The sequence below is a fragment of the Peromyscus californicus genome, unplaced genomic scaffold (assembly GCF_007827085.1).
Source record: "Peromyscus californicus insignis strain IS unplaced genomic scaffold, ASM782708v3 Scaffold_4__1_contigs__length_199733344, whole genome shotgun sequence".
In the NCBI taxonomy this organism is placed as follows: domain Eukaryota; kingdom Metazoa; phylum Chordata; class Mammalia; order Rodentia; family Cricetidae; genus Peromyscus; species Peromyscus californicus.
In genome coordinates, this window is record NW_026294562.1 from 62,562,229 (window position 1) to 62,584,304 (window position 22,076).

Consider the following 22,076-nt stretch of genomic DNA (forward strand, 5'->3'; position numbering starts at 1 on the left):
CTGCTACTTGGACTAGGGTAACTGTTAATCAGGCCCAGATCCTAACCGCCACCTAATTAGCTTTGAGATATTAGGCAGTCCTTTACTTTCTTGTCCTCATTTTCATCATCTATAAACAGGACTCAATGCTAACCATAGCCTCTTTTCTGGAGGGCTACCTCTAGGGCAAGTTATCTTAAATGTCTAATACAGCCTCATCAGGATCCTAATCTCCGCTAAGCCAGTCTTCCTGGGCTCACAAAACAGAACCATTCCCATGTCTCCTCGCTACAAGCCTTCCTCATAACACATACCTGGAGAGCTTGTCAAACATGTTCACTAGCTTCATGGCCTCATGTTCCTTCTGCTCCTCTGTCATGCCTTCCATAGGATTGGGTGGCTTCTCCTCCACCCTTCCGGTCACAGGGTTGATGCTACTTTCCAGGAACAGAGCATGGGAAATGGGTTAATGATGCTATAGGAAAAGCGGGACTACGTGGGGCAGGTAGTCTCCATCTTCATGCTTAGGGCTGGGTTAGCAAGAACCCACCTTCTTGGTTTTCGTGGTAGTAGGACTTCAGAAGGGAGATCCTCCCCCCTCCCCCTGACCCCCTGGGACACCAGCCAGACAACTCTTGCCCAGGACCTCCTAGTTCTCAGAGAGCCCACTTGCTGGGCCTCAGTACACTCAGGACACAACTTGTCATCAGAACACAAGTGCCTGATTTTAGGTCTTACCTAGTCCTCATCCTGTCCTATGTCCTACTGGTTCTGATTGGAGGTAAGGATAGGGGAATGGGGGCTGTGGGGGAACCCAAGTGTATATGAGGGGCACATACCTGGCCTTAGCTTCTCTGTACTCCTCTGTGTCGGTGTCTTCATCCTCTGAGTACTGGCCCTCGGGCCGGCCCCCAGCCATGAGGCCCCTGGCAGCCAGGAGGCCAGCAGCATTTCCGTAGCCTGTGTACTTGATGAATCGGGGCACTGAAGACCAGGGCAGAGGTCAATGTGTGAATATGGCTGAGGCAGGGAAGGCCTGGGGCTTGGGCTCCCCCAACTCACCACTCTCAGAGCATAAGACAAAGAGGAACTCAGCAGCTACCCTCTTCACATCTGTATCCAGGTGTGTCATGAGGCGGACAAGCTTGTTTCGAAGCAGGTCCCCCACCTCAGGCCGAGTCCTCACATCCCTCAGAGGGGGCAGGACCTGGGGAGGCAGCTGTCTGTAAGTGTTGGCTTGGAGCAGCCAGGGGCCTATAAAGAGGATCCAACCTGTGTTCCCCAGCTCCGTCTCCTTTTCCAAGTACCTGGGCCTTCAGGAACTTCCTGGCAGGACGGTGCATGCGGGCGCATTCTGTCAACACGCTCAGCACAGGTGCCACACACTCCTTCAGCCTGTGGGTCTGCAGAAGGGCTTCTGTCACTGTGACATGCCCCCCATGTAGGATGGGGGCACACTGCACACTTCACCAGACGGTTCTGGCAACACTCTTGTAAAGAGGCCTTGCTGCAGTAAGTCAGCTAAGGGCCAAAGGTAGTGGTGGGTATTTACTAGCTTAAAACATATGGAAACACTAAACCAGCCATGGTGGCACACGCCTACATTCCCAGCACTTGGGCGGCAGGAAGATGAGATGTTCCAGGTCATCCTTGGCTACACAGGGTATATGAAACCCTTAAAAAGAAAGAGTAATGGAAACAGGACCTCCTTCTGGAAATGACTGAAAAGCTTTAGGACTTAGGTCAAACAACTCACTTCGTTAAGACTAGCTGCTGCAACTATAAAGCAGGGCCATGAACAAAACAAAAAGCATCTGAAGCTGTCTGCACACCTCAGATGCACACTACCCTCGAGAAACAGCAAAAACAAACAATAGAATCCTTAGTCAGAGTGCCTCATGGACAACAAGCAGTGTACCCAGCCCTTCCCGTTATCTCCCTGGAGCCCGATACCAGCAGGTACAGCCACAGGGGAGGCAGTCCCAGCTAGTATGTTCAGGGCCAGCTCCTCTGTCCTCACCCAGCCCATAGGTACTGAGTACCCTATGGCTCCTCAGTAGCATGGCTCCTCAGAGATCTCATGAACCTCTCTGGCTTTCCTCTGCGTGAGCGCCACAAGGATGGCCTGGATTGCCAGCTATCTGGATGTCCTATGCTATAGCCATAGGAGTCAGGTACCCTTTGGTTATGTCTCCTTAAGATGCAGAGGGACAGCCAGAGGCGGGGTGAGGAAGTGGGATGTCACTCCTTTAATTCGAGCAATTGGAAGGCAGAAACAGGCGGATCTCTAAGTTCGAGGTCAGCCTAATCTACAGAGCGAGTTCCAGGACAGCTAGGACTACACAGAGAAACCCTGTCTCGAAAAACCAAAATAAAAAAAACAAAACAAAAAGATGCAGAAGGACAACAGATGCTGTCATCTATGGCTGTCCATGTATGGGGTCATTAGGAGCCTGAGGGTCACAAGTAGGAACCAAAGGCTTCCGAGAACCACTGAACAGGGAACCACAGAGACCCAAGATAACATTCACCTTGGTAGACAGACCCTTGAAGCTTGCTTGTCTTCGGTAATTAGCAGCAGTGAGGCTCACACATATGCTGGATGCACAAGCTTCTGAGAGGGTCTGACTGACTGGCTACCAGCTGGTGGGGCCACACAGCAATCAGAGGAATTGTCCAAGTTACACCACCAAGCTGACCTCTACCTGCCAGTACCAATGGTGCAGAAACAGCCACAATTGGGGTCAAAGCCCGTGGGTGTCCACATAGCAGGTCCTCCACCTACCTGGTGCAGACGCTTCTCTAGGAAGGCAAGCAGGGCACTGATCACTTCCATATTGACTCCCATAAACTCTAAGGATCCTTCATGTAGCTCCAAGGCGAGAAGGACATCCAAACATTTGAGGGGCAAGTTCCCCAGGAGATTCACAGTGTGGCTGGGGACAGACAGAGGCCTTGACCGGACAACTCTAGCACAGATGTAATCCCTGGCTCCTCTCCTGGGGTACACATGCAGGACTGAAGGACAGCACTGAGGACTAGAGGCATGGACAGGTGGTACCCCCCACTCAAGTTTGGTGGGGAGACAGTAGACACTCCCCCTGTCTGAGCTGAGATACCAAGCAATCTCTGGAAACAAAGGTCAGCTGAGGTACTTATTGGTCACCATCAGCAGGAACAGGAGACCACATTGCCTTACAGCGCCATGGCCACCACTGCCTCCCCCTTAGCTCTTTTTCTAGTCAGATCCTGAGCTCCTGGGGCTCTCTGGTGTCCCATTCCCCTGACAAAGTGATACTCTTAGGTGGGACCTGGGCTCCCAGGTGTTTCTGATTCACAGCTAGGGTTGAGAACTACTGTACCCATGCCTAAGCACTCTCCCCACCACCAACATAGTAAGTCATGCCCTCACCCATGGAACTCCTCTGTGCGGTCTCCAGCAGCAGCAACCATCACACAGTGTCGCAGAAGGGTCCCCAGGTACCGGTAAAGGGCAGCGTCTTCCTAACCAAAGACAGAAAGGGGCTCCTGTAAGAAGGAGTCCCTGTCCCTGTGCTCCAGGGCCACATGGAGCTGAGCACTAGGCTTTGTTCACAGCACACCTGGTGACCTCTGGCCACCTGAAGCCTTGTGAAGAACGCGCTCCCACCCCATGCACCACACAGCTCAGAAACCTTCCTTGAATTCCCTGCCTAGACTGTCTTACTGTCCTTGCCATATCTGACACCCTGGAACTTGAGGCACAAAGGAAGCAAAACCACAAAATGTCCCAGCTGTGCTGAGCCCCACCCATGACTTCAGGCTCCAACTCACCTCATCCACCTCCCTCTTGACTGAGTCAAAGGTGATGTTAAAGAGCACTTTGAGAATCTCCATGGCCCGCTCTGTCTCTTGGGCCGGAAGTACCGCCGGGGGTTTTTCTTGGGGGGCCACCCCCAGTGTCAGTTCCAGTGCATCAGTCAGCAGGCGCACACCATGCAGCTCCTGAAACAGCTGCTGGCGCACATCGGTGCGAAGGGCTGTTAGCAGGAAAAGGAGCCTCAAGTCAAAGAACTGGACTTCGTGGGGATAGCTCCTTTTGCGGTACAGTCCCACACGCTCTGCTAGCCTCACCACCAGGCGAGCCTCTGCTGCTAGCATCTGTGCTGCAGGACTGCTGAGCACGAGATTGCACAGGCATTTGAGAGACTCGAGTAGGACATCCATGTCTGGGGGCTGTGGGATGGGCTCCTCTGAGATGGTGATGTCAGCATAGCAGGCTAGTGCATGTAGGCTCTGGCGGCTGGCAAATGAGTCCAGGCAGCTGCGGTCTCGGGATAGGATTCGGATGGTCTGCAGCCAGGTGACACGGTGAGATGGTGACAAGCCCTGCTCTAGTACGGAGACCAGCAGCTTTGCGAGTCTCTGTGGGGAGGGACAAAAGTGGTTCCACCAGGCCCTCTTCTTGGGGCAGCCCATGCCTGCCCTAGGAGCCCCTTGGGCCGACACCTACCTTCCTGTCCTCCTGTTGGGCATCATCGAAGGTGAAGCTCTGGGAGTGCTGCAGGGAGACCCAGTAGGCTCAGGTCCACACGCAGGTAGGACCTGTGCTCCTCGAGTCAAGAGATCTGAGGCAGCAGCCATCGCCCTGAACGTAAGTAAGGCAAAGCCCACCCTCGCCTCCCATACACCTGCCCCACCACTTAAACACCGGTGGCCCAGCACGCCACCCACCGCCGTGCTCCCTGCCACACTCCACGCACACCCCAGCCGCGCGTTGCGCGCACACTGCTGCTTCCTCTCTCCATGAAATTTCCTGGGCAGCCGGGTGCCTCTTACCTCCCGGTTGAACGACTGCAGAGCTTCTGCCACTGTGCCTTCCTCTCCCGTCTCCAAAGCATCCACAACTGCCCGGGGCTCCATGGCCCCTGGCACCGGGTGCTTGGAAGGCTTGGGCCGGGAAGACGCAATCGGCCAAACCCGCGGGCTCCGCCCAGGTCCGGAAGCCCAGCGTCCACGCGTGAGGGATGCCGGGAGCGCAGCCGAGCCGAAAGGGTGTGTACAGTCGTGGGGCGGGCCTCTGGCTTAAGGTGGAGCCCACCTGGCCGCTGTCGCCGAGCGGCTTGTCCTGGAGTGGGGATGCTAGCTAACCAAGCAGCGTCCTCCTTTTCCTCCTCCTCTCTAGCCGGAGTTTCTGGCAGGCGTGGGGCGTGGAGGTGGGGGATTCGGCCCGCGCGTGGACCGCCCTCCTTATGCACTCGTCGCGGAACAGGGAGAGAGATGGGGGAGCGCTGTCTTCGGGGCCGCTTAGTCAGCTGGGGTCGCACGGCGATTCTCAAGGTCCAGACCCTGAAGCTCATGCTCCACGGGGAACAGGGAAAGACAAGCACAATGACTCGAGTGGTCGAAAGAATGTGGCTAGCTCGGCGAGGTGGCGCACGCCTTTATTCCAACACAGGCAGAAGCAGGCAGATCTGTGAGTTCTAGGCCAGACAGGGATACATAGTGAGACGGGTCTCAAAACGAAAGACCAAACCATCAAAATAATGTGGTTATCAAAGGAAAAAGAAAGTTGCAGGGTGTGTGAGGAAGGATCGAAGAGAAGTGAAAAACACCCGGCGAAAGCCACTCCCGTGGGAGGAGCAATTGGAGGGGCGGCCGGCCGCGGCTTGTCGGATGATAGGAGCGTTCCGGCGCTGGGCAGTGAGTGGGGAGCCAGGTCCGCACGCCGCGGAGCTGAAGGCGGAGTCCGTGAAAGTGTACCTCACGGTGACACACACAAGCAATGCTCCAGTGGATGACCTGTCACCCGCTGAGCTACCCGGCGCTTGCCCCGCACCTATTCGGTGTCTGGCCCTGGCGTCTCCTTCGCCAGTCTCCTTCAGTTCTGTCTGTCCTTCCCATCCTGTAGTTCGCACACCTGGGCTTCGCAGCGCCCGAGGCACCCGACAGCTTTACTGAGCCGGTTCCTAGCCTCAGCTCCAGGTTTGTGCCTGAGCTCATGCTCCGGGTAACACCCACATCTCGGGACTAATATTGCTGGCCAATGCTGGTGGCCTGCCCTTCCCTTTATTTACATTCCACAGAACAACTTCATTTCTGTTTCTTCCGCTCCAGTCCCTTCTCCCGGAAGTTATTGGACCTGAAGCGGAACCGGAAGCCCCTTCCAAGTGCTGGTGCCACGTCCGTCGCTGTGTTGCGGAGTCCCAGAGTGGGTCCCTGGAGGGCGCGATGGCTGATTGGACTCGCGGTGAGCGCATCGAGGGTAGTAGGGATAGAAGGAGAGGTCCGGAGCCGGAGCCCTTGCTCAGTTCTCGGTGGAGGGACCTGCGTGGGATGGAGCTTACGTATTCCAGGAAAGGCGCTGCCTTGGAACCCAAGCCTGGGCATGACATCAGTTATGTGTGTGGTTGGTGTCAGGAGCTGGAAGCAGAGGGTCTAAATAAGGTTTTCCTGATGAGGGGGCTGAGTGCCTCGGTTCACCTCTCGGTGCCTGTGTGATACTAATGCCTGGGCCATACTAGTGACTATGCAGTGGTTGGCAGGACACAGAAGTCCTTTCTTTTAGGTCTAATCTCATGTGTTTGCTGGTGCTGCCGGCCTTCCCCATAGTGGGTCACATTGAGGCTGATTTTTATGCTTCAGACCGGTGCCTGTCTCACTTAGGGAGGTGATTCTCACCTACATACTCTGACCAGCATTCCTCATGTGTAGCCCCCGTCCATCAGAGTCAGCTCTCTACAGGCACAGTGCTCGGGGGTTGCAAAAGGTCCTGCGGGGGTTGCAGAAATGGGTTCCGTAGTTTCTACAGTAAAAGACCTTTCTTACACTTTTCCTGGACCTGATCCTCAGGTCATCCCCACACAGCCTTCCTGTGACTGGTTTGGGTGTTCTGTCTTTCCTATGTCCCTACGAGAATTTACTCTTTTCCCTTGAGACCAGTCCCACACCCACAGATGGTGATTTCAGCTAAAGCAATGTTCATTCAGGTTCAGGAACAGTATACAGCAGGGTAGTGCAGATTGAGTCTGCTGGTTCCCTCTGTCTATCCTTGCTTGAGCATGCACTCAGGACATGTGCTCACATGACCCATGCTACATGTCTGATGTATAGGTGGTCCACCTGTTGGAGCTCAGGGTGGGACCTGCTAAATTAGCAGACATATGTCTGCTTCGATGTCTCACTCCAAATCTCCTTTGCTATCTTACTAGGCCATCTGCCACTGGAGTGACGAGTCAGGCGCCACACTCATGACTGAATACTACCCTTCAGTCTCTTTTTCTTACAGCTCAGAGCTCTGGTGCTGTGGAGGAGATTCTAGACCGAGAGAACAAGCGGATGGCCGACAGCCTGGCCTCCAAGGTTACCAGGCTCAAATCGGTCAGTGATGGCCCCTTTCCCCTCTGTGTGGTACCTTGGTGAGTGGGGCTAAGAGGGTAGGAAGGAAGCATGTGTTGTCTGTGGATATGCTGACTTGAGTGATGCTTCAGGTAATACCTTGACCTTTGTAGCTTTTTCTGGTGATGGGTACCTGGCAGGGTTGTGGGTAAAGTCTGGCTGGTCTGAAGGGAAGATGGGTGCTGCCTTCCTTGTTTGTCCTTGCTTGACTATGCCCTCTCTGTATCCTAACCAGCTGGCCTTAGACATCGATAGGGACACAGAAGACCAGAACCGGTACCTAGATGGCATGGTAAGCATCTACAGTCCCTGCAGATTCCAGTCAGCTCTGCCCTCATGCTGTCTGCTCTGCTCTCTCTACCCTTCAATGGTGGTGTGGTTGGGTAGTCAGGGGTAGTCCCACCTCTGTGTGATCTTGTTGGGTCCCTCCTGCAGGACTCAGATTTCACGAGTGTGACTGGCCTACTCACAGGGAGTGTGAAGCGCTTTTCCACAATGGCACGGTCTGGGCGAGACAACCGGAAGCTTCTGTGTGGTATGGCCATAGTCTTAATTGTGGCCTTCTTCATCCTCTCCTACCTCTTGTCGAGGACAAGGACGTGAACCAGTGGAAGCCAAAGGCAGCCAGCTCTCCTGCACCTGGCATCCTGGTTTCCCGAGGACCTGGCTACAAAATAGATTCCTTTGAAATTATCATCATGGGTCATTCATCTTCCTAAGTCGGGACAACTGCAGCTGCCTCTGTCATAAGGAGCTCATGTTGGCTTGTCCTGGGTATGAAGGAGGAAGAAAAAGGCAAAACCCAACCCTACTCCCTGGTGCTGGAGACGCTGTTAGAGCCAGAGACACACCGTATGAGAATGAACCAGGTCTAAGCAAAGCATCTGTGAGTCCTGAATGTACCCACTGTGGCCAACGGCCTCAGAAGCCAATATCTTCGTCTTGCTCTAACCTGTCTATGCCTGGGTGAGACCATGTCTGTGCTCTTGAGGAGTCTGGAGCTGACACTGAAAGGAGATGTGGCCGTGAGCCCTCTTCAAATGATGATCATCATGATGCGTATGGCAGTAACTCCAGGCTGAGGCTGCCAATCAGGACCAGATCCGTGTGGGCCAAGAGTCACAGGTGCACCCCCCGCCGCTAGCGGAAGTCAAACCCCAGGGCAGGGGCAGAGCTGTAGATAGAGGAGAGGACTGCAGCCCTTGTTATCGGCGGCATTGGACTGAGGTCCTTCTGGGCCACGAGACCATGTGTCCAGGAGCAGGGATGTGTGTCCTCAGGATTGAGAATCTTCTCAGTGCCAAAGATGTGCCCATCCCCACGCAAACAGACTGAGAAATAGTGTGGTGTGGCTTTTCCAAGGCAGGCAGTACTGGGGTGGTCTGTCTGCTGGGGATCCTTATGGGGCTGAAGGCCACTGATGAAAGAATTTGTAACAGGAACATTTGACCTTGTACCGAACCTTGCCCTGCCCTGTCCAGCCAGTCTCCCTCGGTGTGTGTGGGGGGGGGGGGCTTGAGCCACCTCCTCGTTGCATAACTCCACAGACTTGCATCTCCCTGCTCTCCCGGTCCCCCCCCCCCCTTCCTCCTTGGCCAGTCCCATTTGCACACTCACTGACCTGTGGAGCTGACAGGGCCAACAGTTTATGAGAGCCCAGCACTTTTTGTCTTCACATAAAATGTCTTTAAGAAATGAACCATGAAGTTCTGTGCCCTTCTCTGACCTTACTCATGTCTTTGTCCTCCTCCTCCTCTCTCTCTCTCTCTCTCTCTCTCTCTCTCTCTCTCTCTCTCTCTCTCCCTGGACTGGCTCACTGCCTACCCATGTGGCCACACCATGAGGCCCATCTGCCTAAGAACTCACATGGGCTGTGAGTATGAGATACCAGCCTGTAGGTTCCAGGTTAAGCCAGATTCTGCCACAGCCTGGCCTCTTGCCTGTAGCAATGCCTTGCGGTTGGTGCTTTGAGGATACACTAGGCACCCTCCCCTTCTCCCCTTACCGAGCAGCTTTTCTCTGCACACATTGACTTGAGGCTTATTTGGCCCTTCCACTGTGTCTGCCTGAGCCCTAAGCCTGGCGGAGCAGGGCCCATCCTAGCGCATCCTTTGTTTTGGCTACTCTCCTGACCAGGTACAGCTCACTCCACTCTGCTGCTCTGTAGCTTTGCTGTTTGCCCCGCACACTTCCCGCTGGGCTCATCTAGCTTGTGCCACATTCTTAGGTCTCCCTGCAGACACTCCATCCTTGTCTCCTGGCGTCCGTGGGCCGGTGCTGAGCTCTGTCCTCTGCTTGTCACCAAACATGGTAATAGCTGCCTGCATCCTTCTATCTGGACCCACAGCAGGAAAGTGCATGCTCCAGCGTTGTCGCCCTGGAACCATGTACTGCTGACTTCTACTCCCAGGGTACTTGGTTTTTTGTTTTTTTGTAAGACAGTGGCTGGCTGTGTATCCCAGGCTGCTTTTAAACCAGGTAACCTAGGCTGGTCTCCAACCCATGATCCTCGGGCCTTAGCCTCCTGAATGATGGCATTACAGGCATGTGCATTCACACCTGGCTTCCCTAAAACACTTGGAACAGCCAGCACCTGCTCATCTTGCTGGTGCAAACTAAGTCTAAATATCTGCATTTGGGGGTAACTTCCTTTGGGGCATTGTCCTTGCCATCTCTCTATGAGATGCATCCCCCCACCCAACATGGCTAGTTTTCTCCTCAGGTCTCCACCCTCCTCCACCAACCTCCATGACCATTTGTAGTTCTCCAGCTACTTTGGGGATCAGGATTGTAGCTCTTGTGACATTTAGATGTTGTTCTTTCTTGCATTAATCATGTGAAGGGTGGGGGATACCAACCCCACAGCCCCTGGGTCAGACCAACTTCCTGAAGGTTGTAACCATAGCCTCCAACTCAGGCCTGTCAACATCTGGCACTTCCCCTAATGTGTGGGTGGGTCCTCCACACCAGCAAGTCATAAGAAGCCTTTGGTGCCCAGTGTGAGGGGCTATGAGTATGAGATACCAGGTTCATCCTACAGTTCAAGGCCTCTTGCTAATAAAAACCTAGTCTCCCTTGGGCAGGACAGCCACAGACCCACCAACTTCCTTCTGTGTGGCCCCTCTGCCAATCTGAGAGTAGTGTGTTATCGTTACATCCTAAGGGATGAGGGAGTAAGGGCAAGTTGGCTGGGACACACAGGCTTGTGCAGGAAAAGATCCCCAGGGGCCACCTGCTCTGCACCGACCTGCCCTAAAGTTGAGGTGATACTGCATCCCTGCTTCTTGAAGCTGGGCCTTGGACCCCAAGAGCCTCTGTAGACACTATCCTCAGGCCCAGCTGAGATGCCAGCTCTTGCACACATCCTCCTACTGGCTGTGGGAGGAAACAAGCTCCCCAAGATTTGTACTGAATAAGGAGGACATGTCTTGTTACATTGTTCCCATGGTCAGCACTTGAGGCGGCCTGGTGAAAATGGCCGTGTGTTAGCCATGCACAGGCCTTCCTGGCAGGCAGGCTGGGGGGTGTGTCACCTTGAAAGCCTGCAGGCCAGTGCTGACGTGAGCTGAGATTCTGGCTGCTATGCCTGTGTCGGGTGGTTGCATAACCTTGCATGTATGGAGCTTCTTCCCAGTGTGCACAGGGGCGCGCGCGCGCACACACACACACACACACACACACACACACACACACACAGAGCACACTTTCGTTGTACTCTGCTGTCAAGGTGTTCTGGATCCCTGGTGCTCAGAGAGCCTGACATAAGGAGGAGAACCTGTGAAGGATAGCTCAGGTGTCAGGCGGAACTCTGAGCCCCCAGCCCTTCTCTGTAGGACCTCCAGGCCAGGAAGCCAAGACAGCCCCCACCCCCCGACAAACTTTGTCTTTTCTCCAAGATAAACCCTTACAAATGCCATCTGTGGTTTATTAAATAATTTGGACATGGCAGGAAACAAGATTAACAAACATGAGATAGTATAGAAAAAAATAACTTGTCAAAACCGTCCAAACTATCGTGCTCTGTGGTGCAGGGCCAGGCTGGTAGCGGCCCCATTGGTGAAGTGCCCAGTTCGTCAGCCCAGCACATTTCCGTCGGAGGAGCGTGGTCACAGGCTGCTGGCATGGATAGTGGGAGCTATTCCACATCGACAACCAGGGGCGTCATGTAGTCAGAGTGCTTGATGCCAAAGGTGACGATGGGGGCACACGGCTTGTTCATGGTCACCTAGGAGGAGCGGGAGGACTGTGAGGAGGAGCATTCTCGGCTTGGGGCTAGAGTGAGGGGCTCAGTCCCTCCTGAACTTGGGGCCATGGTTGCCAAGTGTGAAGGCCATGCTGTGCTCAGGAACCTTAACTGTCACTGGGGACAGTGGGTTAGCCTCTGGGGATGAGGCTAGAACCCAGGTTTCCTGTAACTGAAAGGTGACCATCAGGGCCACTGATGGAAATGCACAAGATCCTAAGGGTGCATGGTCCCCACTCACCCTTGCAGGGTGCAGGCCCTCCCTACACATTCTGGATCATCTCCCTTGACCCCTATCTGACCCCTCTAGTTCCTGGACCTTCTCAGGACTGTGAGCTCCTGGTCCTGGCTTCAGGGTCTTATCCCCTGGGGGCTCCACCCGGGCAGCCATGGTGTACTGTGGAGCCTTGAACTTGGTCACTTGAACATCAGTCTGACGGTACGCTGCAGGGCCTGGAGTCTGGAAGATGAAAGGGCTCAGACAGGCTTGGCTTTCCCAGGGCATGTGGCCCCAGAGGGTAGGGTTAGGTGTGGGACCTTGCTTCACCGAAGATACTCTTAAGCTGTCTGCCAGCCATGGGAACAATACCCCATTGTTTATGGGGTGGGGTGTTACTATCAATCTCAGCCTCCCTGAGATTGGCAGTGGCATTCCCCAATGTGCCAATCTTGTGTCCACTCCTCTGGAGGTATATGCAGGGCCCTTTTTCCTGTTGGGACACTATCCTCTTGGTCGTGAGGGCAGAGGTCAGGGGCTAGTGAGGTCAACAAACTCCTGTAGTGCTACTGAGGTTGTGTGTCTACTCCAGGGCCTTTGCACCAGCTGTTAATACAGGTAGACATTTCCTCCCCTAAGTAGCTCAAGGCTCCCCACTTCCCCCGTTCTTCCTTGTTTCCATGTCCTCTATCTAAAATTAGTGTTTGCCCTCCAGGCAGTACCCCACAAACACCTTAGCTTGTTCTCAGTATCATCCCATCACCCACGTTGGTCTCCCGGCCCCTCCCCACCACTGAATGTAGCCCAAGCATGTGGCAGGCACCCAGAGGTGGAGAGGATGCAGGAGTTTCAATAGGGCAGTAGTTGTCTGGGGATTTGTGGGTCCTGGGGGAGAGGATCAGACAGGTCATTGGGGCTAGGCTTTGTACTCAGCTGGGGTGACCCTTGCCTTGTGCAGGTCGTCGCTGAAGCTGCCCAGCTTGCTGCGGCCCTTGATGGAGAAGGAGGGCTGGGAGACCTTGCCCACCGTGTGTGGCCCCATCACCATAGGCAACATGTACGCGGCAGGACCTGTGGGTGATGGGGGAACCTCAGGCTGGGACAGACCCATTACCTCTTATCTGGGATACCCTCTACCTTTTGGAATCCTATGTTGGGTTACCCCTCCTCCACCCCATGCTGGAACCCCAGCTCCATCCCATCAGTTGGCTGGGATGCAGCAGACCTGGAGTGCTGTCCACTCGGAAGGTCTTGGTCCGGGCAGAAATGGAATGACTAGGTGCTGAGTCGAACACATGCCTGGTAGATTTCTCTGGAAAGTAATCGCCTGGAGAGGAGGGAGGGTGTGCAGGAACAACAAGCATCTGGAGTTCCCCACCCCACCCCCAACACCTGGGTGCCCACAAAGGATGTCCCAACAGTTAAGACACAGGGCCCCTGGGCCCCAACATTGTGGTTGAACAGATTTGGTCAGGGATGTCCACAGTAGAAACACTGGCATCAGGGCTGTTTTCAAGCACTGGTGTGGGCCTCGTCCCTGGACTCCGGGCAGAGTAGGACTGGTGGGTTTCAGGCTCTGCTGTTCAGGCCTGACGTTGTCCCCAGGAGCAGGAGAAATGAGGCTATCTGGCCTTCACATATCAGAACATGCATATTAGGGTCTGGAGCAGAAGACAGGGGTCACTCACCCGGGCCAGGGGTCAGCGTGGTCTTGGTACGGTAGCGCCCCAGGATGGAGTAGGCAGGGCCAAGGTCCTTGCCAGTCCTCAGTATCTTGGGGTTCACACTGTAGCGGGGCCCTGGGGAGCAATTCTCCGCCAAGAGCATGGGGGCCCCACGGAAGCTGTAGGCTGGTGCTCGAAGTTTGGTGGGTGTGTGCTTCACAAAGCCTGTGGGCACAGGGGCTCAGGGCTGCTGGAGCCAGGCACCCTTCTCTCCACTGGGAGTCAAGGACTGAGCCCAGACCCATCCCAGGCCACACCATTCCTGGCTTCTTCCCTTGTCCCCACCAAGCCCCAGGCCCTTAGACAATCTTACCCGTGGTGGGTGGAATCAGGTACTTGGGTCCAGGACTGCTGTAGAGGGCCATGATGGGCCCCCTGGGGCGATGGGGCCTCCAGGCGCCCACCCATACCTCCTCTGCCATGGTTGGCTCTGTCCATGGACAAGAGGGTGACCAGGTGCTGGGATGCCCTGTCCCATCTCATTCCTGGCCCTCGTGTCCCATTCCTGGTTCTGCTAATACTGCATCTTGCAGACCCCAGTCCTTGCCCCATGGAGACATGGGGGGCTCTAGCAGTTCAAGCAGAGGGAGCTCCCCATTCAGTGTGGTGAACTCACCCCTACCCAGCTCCAAGATAGGGGTTGGTGTTATGCCTTCAGGATAGGCCTAGAGGAGCTGCCCACATTGGCCCTGCACTGACTATTCTCTTGGTTCTGGGGGAGCACGGGCTGGTCAGAGAACCCTGGGTGCGACTTTGCAAAGAGCTGGATGGCAAGGGTTGAGAACTTCTTGGCTGAGCTGTGTCATGGGCGAGAGGGGAGCAATTGGGAGGCCTCACCTCCTCCGTGCAGGAATGGGCTTAGAGCAGCTTGGGACCCGGCCTCCTCACCGGTGGCCTGTCCCCCTGGCGTCTGTGCCAGGCAGTTCCCTAAAAAGGAGCATGGAGAGAAAGCTTCTCTCTTTCCCCCAGTTTTGAGAATTGGGGAGGGGTCCCTGCCCCTAAGCTCTAGAATGTGGCTTTGTCCCACAAGGAATTCTAGATCACAGTGTGTGTGATGCAGACAATGGCCTCTGCACAAGACCTCTCGTCAGAGCTTACCCTTTCCAGAGACCCTGTCTTCAGGGAACCACCACCCTCTCCAGGGACCTTCCCTCTTGGGGGTACCTACATCTCCTATCAGGACCCCTATCAGGGGTCTCCTATTAGGGACCACATGCCTATCCAGGAACCCCCACCTCCTTAGGGACTCCTGTCTCTCCAAGGAGCCCTTACCCTCTCTAGAGAACACCCCCTTCCAGAGACACCTCCCACCTCTCCAGGGACCCCCTTACTTTCCAGACTTTTTAACTCTGGGCTGGAACTTTAAGTGGCTGGGACAGATGTAGAGAGAGTGAGGTTGCAGGTTTTGCCTGAGCTTTGGCCCCACTAGAATACAGTGATTTGGGGAAACTGGGAGACAGGCAGGCTCTGGCTGCTGGACGTCTGGGAGTGCAGGGTTGGGCTGGAGACTGTGGTGGGCTTCCCTAGCGAGGCTGCTTTCTCCCTGCACCTCCTTAGACCCTGCTGTCCTTCCAGCTTCCCAGCTGGCAGCGCCCACCTCTCAGGGCCCTGGGTGTCCTTGGAAGCCATCAGGGCTTCCCTTCTTGACCTCACTAAGGCTCCTCTCAGGGTTCTGGCTGAGGTTGGGCTCTCTTTCCTGGGGTGATTTGGGGAAGAGAGATTGTTTTCAAAGCTTCCAGTGCCTATCTGTCAGCTGACTGTGCTATTGCCTGATTTTTTTTTAATGCAAAGCTCCTGTGAGGAACCCCCAGCCCCATAGAGCCCTCAGCCTAACCCAGCCCTGCCTTTCTGGGTTAGGCTCCTCCATCTTGCCACTGTAGACCCCATCCATCCTCATGTTTCATGTGTCCTGAGGCTGCACTCACACATTGCTTCTGGAAAGTGATCCCACATAGGAGTCTGTGTCTTTGGTGTATCCCTCAGTGTGCCCTTGATAGGACTTTTTTGTGTATCCCTGTGTTGCAGGGAGAGAGAGGAGCCAGTGCCTGGGCTGCAGGAGGCTTTATTGATTTAACAGTTCGAGGGTGAATTTACTCGTGAGGAAGCAGTGGTCTTAGCTCATCCATGGCTGCTTGTGTGGCTGGTCCTGTCGTTCATGGAAGTCAAGCCATGTCTCAGGCCTGCTTATGCGCCCTCTTTATCATCTAGCACTTGCACCTGAAAGAGAAATGTGTGGGGATCAGGAGGGCAGGTAACCAGCAACCAGAGCCACCAGGGCCAGAGGCAGACAGGTCTATGCATACCGGCGGAGTAGACAGGTTCTGCACATCGTGGTCCACCCCTCCTATCACCTTGGGGAGTTGTGTGCATGTGCACTGCCTTTGTGGGACATAGTCCTTGGGGGAAGCAGGACTAAGGTATTCTGGAGGCTTCTCTGTGAGGTCCCCATCTCAGCTTGTTGATGTAGGTCTTCCCAGGGTGGGGGCGGGGTGGGGGCAGGGTGGGGAGTAGACTGGTGATCAGGTACCATGCATGGGTGGGTCTTGGAAGAACTGCAGACATTTGGGGATGGGAGCCCCAGCCCAATTACCAGCAGCTTGACCAGTTGCTCCTTATGCACAGGCTGCAGGCCATCAATGCAGGACTTGAGCTCCCCCAGTGCCGACTTGGCCATGTCATTGACATTGTACTTGCCCAGGGGCCCTTCATAGAGCTCTTCTGCGGTTCCCACCAACAGTGTTTGCAGGAATTCCATGAAAAACTCATTGTCATCCTCTGCTGCAGTCAGCCCTGTTTTGCAAGGGGGATATAATGCCACAGGAGAGACTTGATCTCCTTCCCTGTCCCACATCTTCCTCTCACTCCCAGGACAACCACCTGCAGATCCCTTCCCCATTACCACTAGTGGGAGCTGCTGTGGTGTCCCCTCTGAGTTCCTGATCTCACCAGGGAAGAAAAGTCATGCCCTGATATAGGGGCATTTCTTCCCCTAGGCTAGCTGGATTCAGGGGGTCTGGTCAAGTTGGGTTGAGCCAGGGTAGGTGGCAGTGTCCTTGGTGGTTGGTGTTCGGTCAGGGTGGGTTGGGCTGGGACTGGAGTCAACAGATTCCCTGCACTTTGGGGATGGGGTCTGTGATTTAGGTAGGCACTGTCTACCCGATCCCAGGATTTCGGCCTCTTGGGGCCCCTCATCTCCTGAAAAGTGCCAGCAGAAGTAAGGCCCAGACTTACCACAGATGCAGAGCAGGGTTAGAGCCACCAGCAGAAGAGTGCTGCTCCCCTTCATGGCGACAGTCTCAAGAACTGCTTGGGGGACACCAGGCTTTTATGCTTTAGCAGGTGGCACCTTGCCCAGGGGCGGGCCATACCTATCAGGACCTGGCAGACCAACTGGGCCAGGCATGTCACTGTGCTCCACCAGGTGCCAAGAAGTGCCAGACTTGAGTGGATCATAAGGGGGCTGTTGGCAAACAAGTCGGGGTGAGTGGAATAAATCCCACTCAGGGTGAACCAAGTGTCAGCTAGTTAACAGAGAGAGTGCCAAAGGCCGTGGGTGGCCTCCAGGATGCAGTGACAGGTTCTGGGACAGGTCCAGATCTTTCTTTGGGGTTGGGATCCACACCTCTGCTTTATGAGCTGCCTGGTCCTAGTCTGCACTTGGAGAGGAGTAGGCTGAGGCCACCCTACAACTACAGGCAGGAGAGGAGCCTGGGCACATGAGGTCCGAGGGGTGGGGGCTTCCTAGGTTTGGGGGGGGGGGGACCCAGGGCCACAGGAGGTCTGCAGGTGGAGGCAGTGTCCAGGGGAGGTAGGGTGGCCAGAGGAGCTGCAGTTGGGCGTGTCCTGCCTCTCTCCTATCCTCTGCTGCCACCTGGTGGCTTGATGGTCTCTTCTACACGGTGCTGGTTGCAGACCCTGCTCAGACACAGAATTCTCCCTCCACGCACTGTCAGAAGGAGCCCTGTTATCCCATGTCTGAGCAGGGTATCATGGTGTCCCTCATTACCCCCCCCCGTCACTTGCTTATACTTAGCCTTATGTAGTGTATGCTTTGCCCGACATAACCCCCAGAGCATTGCTTTATGCCCCTCAAGCACTGTCCCAATGACGGTAGTCCTCGCCTTCCTAGACTTCTGTTTATAACGAATATTTGCTAACCTCCTTTGCTAGTATGAAATTAATCTACAGCGATGGAACCTACTTATGTGCATAAGTCTAAAAATGTGGGAGTGAGCTCCTCCCTCACGCACACCCCACCTGTACCCGGGTCCACTACGATTGTTCTGGATGTTCATTCAGCCCATGAACCTGAACTTGCAGACAAGGCGAACTAGATGATCAGCTGCAAGGCTGCACAGAGGAGAGAAGCAGTACCTCCAAAGGCTCATGAAGTTCAAATTAAGATCATTGCCACTGCTGTTTGCACACAGATGCCTATACCCCGAGTGATGCCTATACCCTGAGTGGAGCTGATCCTAAGGGGTGTTTCCTGGTGATCTTGGGACAGGAAGGTGCTGGTATTGTGGAGAGCGTTGGTGAAGGGGTTACTAAGCTGAAAGCAGGTGATACTGTCATCCTGATTTACATCCTTTAGCGTGGAGAATGCAAATTTTGTCTGAATCCTAAAACAAACCTTTACCAGAAGGTAAGAGTAATTCAGGGGAAAGGATTAATGCCAGAGGGTACTAGCAGAATAACCACAAAGTAAAGTCTATTTTTCTTTTTTTAAAATTCTATTTCCACAGCTTTTTTTAAAAGCTCATTTATTTATTATGTACACAGTGTTTTGCTTCCATGTATCCCTGCACGCCAGAAGAGGGCACTCATTATAGATGGTTATGAGTCGCCATGTGGTTGCTGGGAATTGAACTCAGGACCTCTGGAAGAGCAGCCTTAACTGCTGAGCCATCTCTCCAGCCTGGAAAGTCTATTTTTCATTTCATGGGAACCAGCACATTTTCCATGTACACAGTTGTGGCTGGCATCTCTGTTGCTAAAATTGATCCTTCAGCGCCTTTGGATAGAATCTGCCTTGGCTGTAGCATTTCAACTGGTTATGGTGCTGCTGTGAACACGGCCGAGGTGGAACCTGGTTCTACTGTGCCGTCTTTGGTATGGGAGGCATTGGATTGGCAGTGATCATGGGCTGTAAAGTGGCTAGTGCATCCTGGATCGTGGTGTTGACATCAATAAAGATGAGTTTGCAAAGGCCGAAGAATTTGGAGCCTTTGAATGAACAAACCCATCCAGGAAGTACTCACTGAGATGACAGGCGGGGGATGCTGACAAGATATTTGAGGTACTGGCAAGATGAAGGTCATGTGAATGGCCCCTGAGGGGCCCACAAAGGCTGGGGAGTGTGGTGGTGTTTAGCATAGTGGCTTCAGGTGAGGAAATCGCCACTCATCCATTCCAGCTGGTGCCAGGACACATGTGGAAAGGCACTGCCTTTGAAGGACAGGTAAGTGTGGAGTGTCCCAAAGATGGTGTCTGAATATATGTCCAAAAAGAGAAACGTTGAATTCGTGACTGGAAATGAGTCCTTCGACCAAATTGACAAAGCCTTTGACCTGAGGCACTGGGTTGGGCGGGGGGGAGCATTTGAACTCTTCTAAAGATATAAATTGAGACAAGAACACTGTCCATCTCATACTTTTTCCTGTGATCAGATAGGAACACACTGACAAGATTTACAAGCTAACAGCCTCTTAGACTTTAGAAACTACTAAAAGAAATGTGTGGAAGTGATTACGGCTCCAATCAAGGACAAGGCAAATAGTCACAAGTCGGTTTTCTGAACTCCCCACATAAATAATTGCTGCTCGCTAAGGAGTATTTTAACACAATAAAAATACTTTTGGAGAAACAAATGTGGGAGTGGTTGTTCCACGCAGCCTCTGCCAGCGGAGTTACTGGGAGAGCTGACTGGGCTCTTGCCTTGCTGTGGAGCTCACTGGGGGTCGTCTTTAAATTGTAGATAGCTTAGTGAGGGAGCTGATGCCAATCTTGGCAACCCGAGTTTGACCCTCAGAACTCACATGATGGAAGAAGAGAACTGACTCCTGCAAGTAGCATTTCCAGGGGCTTGACCTGGATGTCTGTTTTGAGACCGACTGCTCCCTTCCCCCGTCCCCCCCCCCCCCCCCCCCCCCCCCCCCCCGTCCCTGCCCCCAGATCTGACACACAACTGGTGCTTTTAAAGACTCTCTGGCTCAGCCTCTGTCATTTTACATTGGCCTCCCCTGGGGTTACAAGTGGAATAAGTGGTCCCCTGGTCTCCCTTTGTGGTATCCGGTTTGCAGTTATTCCCCTCACATACCTTAGACCCTCAGCAGCACACGCTGGGTGACATTACCGTGCAAGCTAGCTTGCTTGGGCTGAGCGTTTGAGAGTCTCCCAGCTGCCTGGCCCTGTTTACTCCTCTTGTCTTACTGTAGGTGACAACATTGCCCTTATCAGTCACCTCATACCCTAAACACTTGTCCCTTGTCCTCTCCCCTCCTGTGGACTTGTCCTCTACTTCTTCCAGTACCACTTCAAGGTCGTTCTCTTGTCATGGACACTGTTTGCAGAGGTAGTCCCTCTTCACATTCCATTTCATGCACCCTCTGACCATCTAGTCTCACTCCCTCAAGTACCTAAGCTCTGAAGTTGTTTGGGATCGCACTTCCTGGCCCACATCATGTCCAGACATTTGTATTTGGTATATCGCCATTACAGTGACTCCTTGGCCTGTGCCCCTCACCGCTGGTAGTGTCTTGTGCTGGTTGATTTTTGTCAACTTGACCCAAACCCAGACATATCTGGGAAGAAGGAATCTCAACTGAAGAATTGTCTCTATCAGATTGGCCTGTGGAAAAGCCTGTGGAGTATTTTCTTGATTAGTAATTGATTGGGGAAGAATCAGTCCTCTGCGGGCTGTGCAACTCTTGGCTAAATGGTCCTGGGTGGTATATGAAAACAGGTTGAGTAGCCACGAGGAGCAAGCCAGCAAATAACATTTTTCCATGGCTTCTGTTTCAGTTCCTGCCTCCGGTTCCTGCCCTGGCTTGCCTCAATGATGAACTGTGATATGGAAGTGTAAGCCAAAGCTTTCCTTCCCATGTTGCTTCTGGTCACTGGGTTTTAGTTCAGCAATAGAAAGCTAACCAGAACACGTGTCTTCTGAAAAAGCCCCAACACAGGATGAATTCATACCACTGTGCAGAATGTGGCTAGGAAACTACCTTGTACCTCACAAGACCACAGCCTTGTCCTACGTGCCAACAGCTTCAGAGGATTGCTACAGTGGTGTGTTCTCACACCCTGGAGATGGCTCCTGCCATACTACCTCCTAGTCACAGTGCCTCGGCTCTTATTTCACAGACAGAAACAACAACCCAAGCAAACAAAAACAAAACCCTGCAAACCAATCACCTGACCTACTACCCTGCCTTCATTTAAAGATTCTACCGCTTCATGTTCTCTCATGGCTTTGTACAGAGCTCCAGCCAATCCTTTCGTAGCTACATTTTATCACTTCTCCCTGAGACCTTTGCCACAGCTTTCTGCAATCTCAGCAACTTTGGCTGTGCTGAGTCTCTATAACCAGCACAGGTTTTTGCTTCCACACATCCACATTCAGGCAGAACCTGGGCTGGGTGTCCATCCGCTCCCTACCATCCACCCTTGCTGTTTTTGAGAGAATCTGAACTCCGTGAATTGCGTTTGTCTGTTGAGCACCAACGGATCAGAGGCAAGACAGATAGATTTGGATCTAAGTTTAGTTTTTAGTTTTTATTATGTGTGTGCATGAGTGCATTTTTGTCAATGTCTCTGTGAGTGTGTGCGCGCACACACACACACACACACACACACACACACGCATGTGCACATGCATGTGCACAAACATACCACAGACCATAAGAGGGCAGTTGTAGCAGGAATCTTAGAAGGTCTTATTAATAAAATCAAGCCTGAGGTCAGTTATTGGGGTAAATGCTGGAAAATCAGAGAGACAGAACAGGCCACAACTTCCTCACCTTGCCAGTTCCTCAGCTGATCCTGTTTCCTCAGACTGGAAGCCTCTGAGTCCTCATATCTGAATGGATCTCAGCTGAACTGCTGCTAGAAGCCTACAAGCTTAACCAGCCAATAGCTTCTAGTTTCTGGCCCTCACACCTTATATACCTTTCTGCTTTCAGCCATCACTCCCTGGGATTAAAGGCTCGCTTTCTGGGATTATCCGCAGTCATAACTGAGTCACCATGCTTGGCTGTATCCTTGAACAGATGGATTTCTGCCTCTGGAATGCTAGGATTAAAGGCGTGTGTTACCACTGCCTATTCTCTATGTTTAATATTGTGGCTGTCCTGTTCTCTGACCCTAGATAAGTTTATTAGAGTGCACAATATTTCGAGGAACACAATATCACCACAGGCAGTTGATCCCTTGGAGCTGGAGTTACAGGTGGTTGTGAGCCACCTGATGTGGGTGTTAGGACCCAAATTCTGTTCCTCATGATTGAGCAGTAAATGTTCTTACTACTGAGCAATCT

General features: G+C 53.4%; 4 protein-coding genes and 1 pseudogene across 6 annotated transcripts in view; 2 read left to right on the forward strand and 3 right to left on the reverse strand.

Moving 5' to 3' along the window:
• Ric8a (RIC8 guanine nucleotide exchange factor A) overlaps positions 1 to 4,906 on the reverse strand; it is a 5,825-nt gene extending 919 nt beyond the window's left edge. The window contains exons 1-9 of the mRNA XM_052713475.1: positions 4,798 to 4,906; positions 4,472 to 4,519; positions 3,793 to 4,383; positions 3,392 to 3,483; positions 2,765 to 2,915; positions 1,287 to 1,382; positions 1,042 to 1,186; positions 819 to 963; positions 294 to 413 (exon numbers count right to left, since the gene is read on the reverse strand). Coding sequence (XP_052569435.1) covers positions 294 to 413; positions 819 to 963; positions 1,042 to 1,186; positions 1,287 to 1,382; positions 2,765 to 2,915; positions 3,392 to 3,483; positions 3,793 to 4,383; positions 4,472 to 4,519; positions 4,798 to 4,881 — 1,472 coding nt within the window. The 5' untranslated portion in view covers positions 4,882 to 4,906. The remainder of the gene's footprint in view (positions 1 to 293; positions 414 to 818; positions 964 to 1,041; positions 1,187 to 1,286; positions 1,383 to 2,764; positions 2,916 to 3,391; positions 3,484 to 3,792; positions 4,384 to 4,471; positions 4,520 to 4,797) is intronic.
• Bet1l (Bet1 golgi vesicular membrane trafficking protein like) lies at positions 4,517 to 9,055 on the forward strand. 3 transcript variants are annotated; one of them, XM_052713483.1, is made up of 6 exons: positions 4,517 to 4,612; positions 5,870 to 5,943; positions 6,076 to 6,208; positions 7,247 to 7,338; positions 7,592 to 7,648; positions 7,792 to 9,055. In XM_052713483.1, exons 3-6 carry the CDS (start codon positions 6,190 to 6,192, stop codon positions 7,957 to 7,959), a joined length of 336 nt encoding a protein of 111 aa, XP_052569443.1. In that variant the 5' UTR covers positions 4,517 to 4,612; positions 5,870 to 5,943; positions 6,076 to 6,189; the 3' UTR covers positions 7,960 to 9,055. The 3 variants fall into 3 exon arrangements, with proteins under 3 accessions (XP_052569443.1, XP_052569444.1, XP_052569442.1); XM_052713484.1 differs by lacking the exons at positions 4,517 to 4,612; positions 5,870 to 5,943 and adding an exon at positions 4,909 to 5,013; XM_052713482.1 differs by lacking the exon at positions 4,517 to 4,612 and having other exon boundaries at positions 5,223 to 5,943.
• A 2,436-nt stretch (positions 9,056 to 11,491) lies between these two features.
• On the reverse strand, positions 11,492 to 13,962 carry Odf3 (outer dense fiber of sperm tails 3). The gene is made up of 6 exons (XM_052713487.1): positions 13,854 to 13,962; positions 13,505 to 13,705; positions 13,042 to 13,143; positions 12,760 to 12,887; positions 11,919 to 12,059; positions 11,492 to 11,581 (listed from the first exon to the last, which is right to left on the reverse strand). The coding sequence occupies exons 1-6, from the start codon at positions 13,960 to 13,962 to the stop codon at positions 11,492 to 11,494; spliced, it is 771 nt and encodes a 256-aa protein (XP_052569447.1).
• Positions 13,963 to 15,647: 1,685 nt separating this feature from the next.
• On the reverse strand, positions 15,648 to 17,245 carry Scgb1c1 (secretoglobin family 1C member 1). Its single transcript, XM_052713481.1, has 2 exons — positions 16,131 to 17,245; positions 15,648 to 15,757 (listed from the first exon to the last, which is right to left on the reverse strand). Exons 1-2 carry the CDS (start codon positions 16,434 to 16,436, stop codon positions 15,725 to 15,727), a joined length of 339 nt encoding a protein of 112 aa, XP_052569441.1. The 5' UTR covers positions 16,437 to 17,245; the 3' UTR covers positions 15,648 to 15,724.
• An 82-nt stretch (positions 17,246 to 17,327) lies between these two features.
• On the forward strand, positions 17,328 to 19,163 carry LOC128094210 (alcohol dehydrogenase class-3-like; annotated as a pseudogene).
• Positions 19,164 to 22,076: the final 2,913 nt, after the last annotated feature.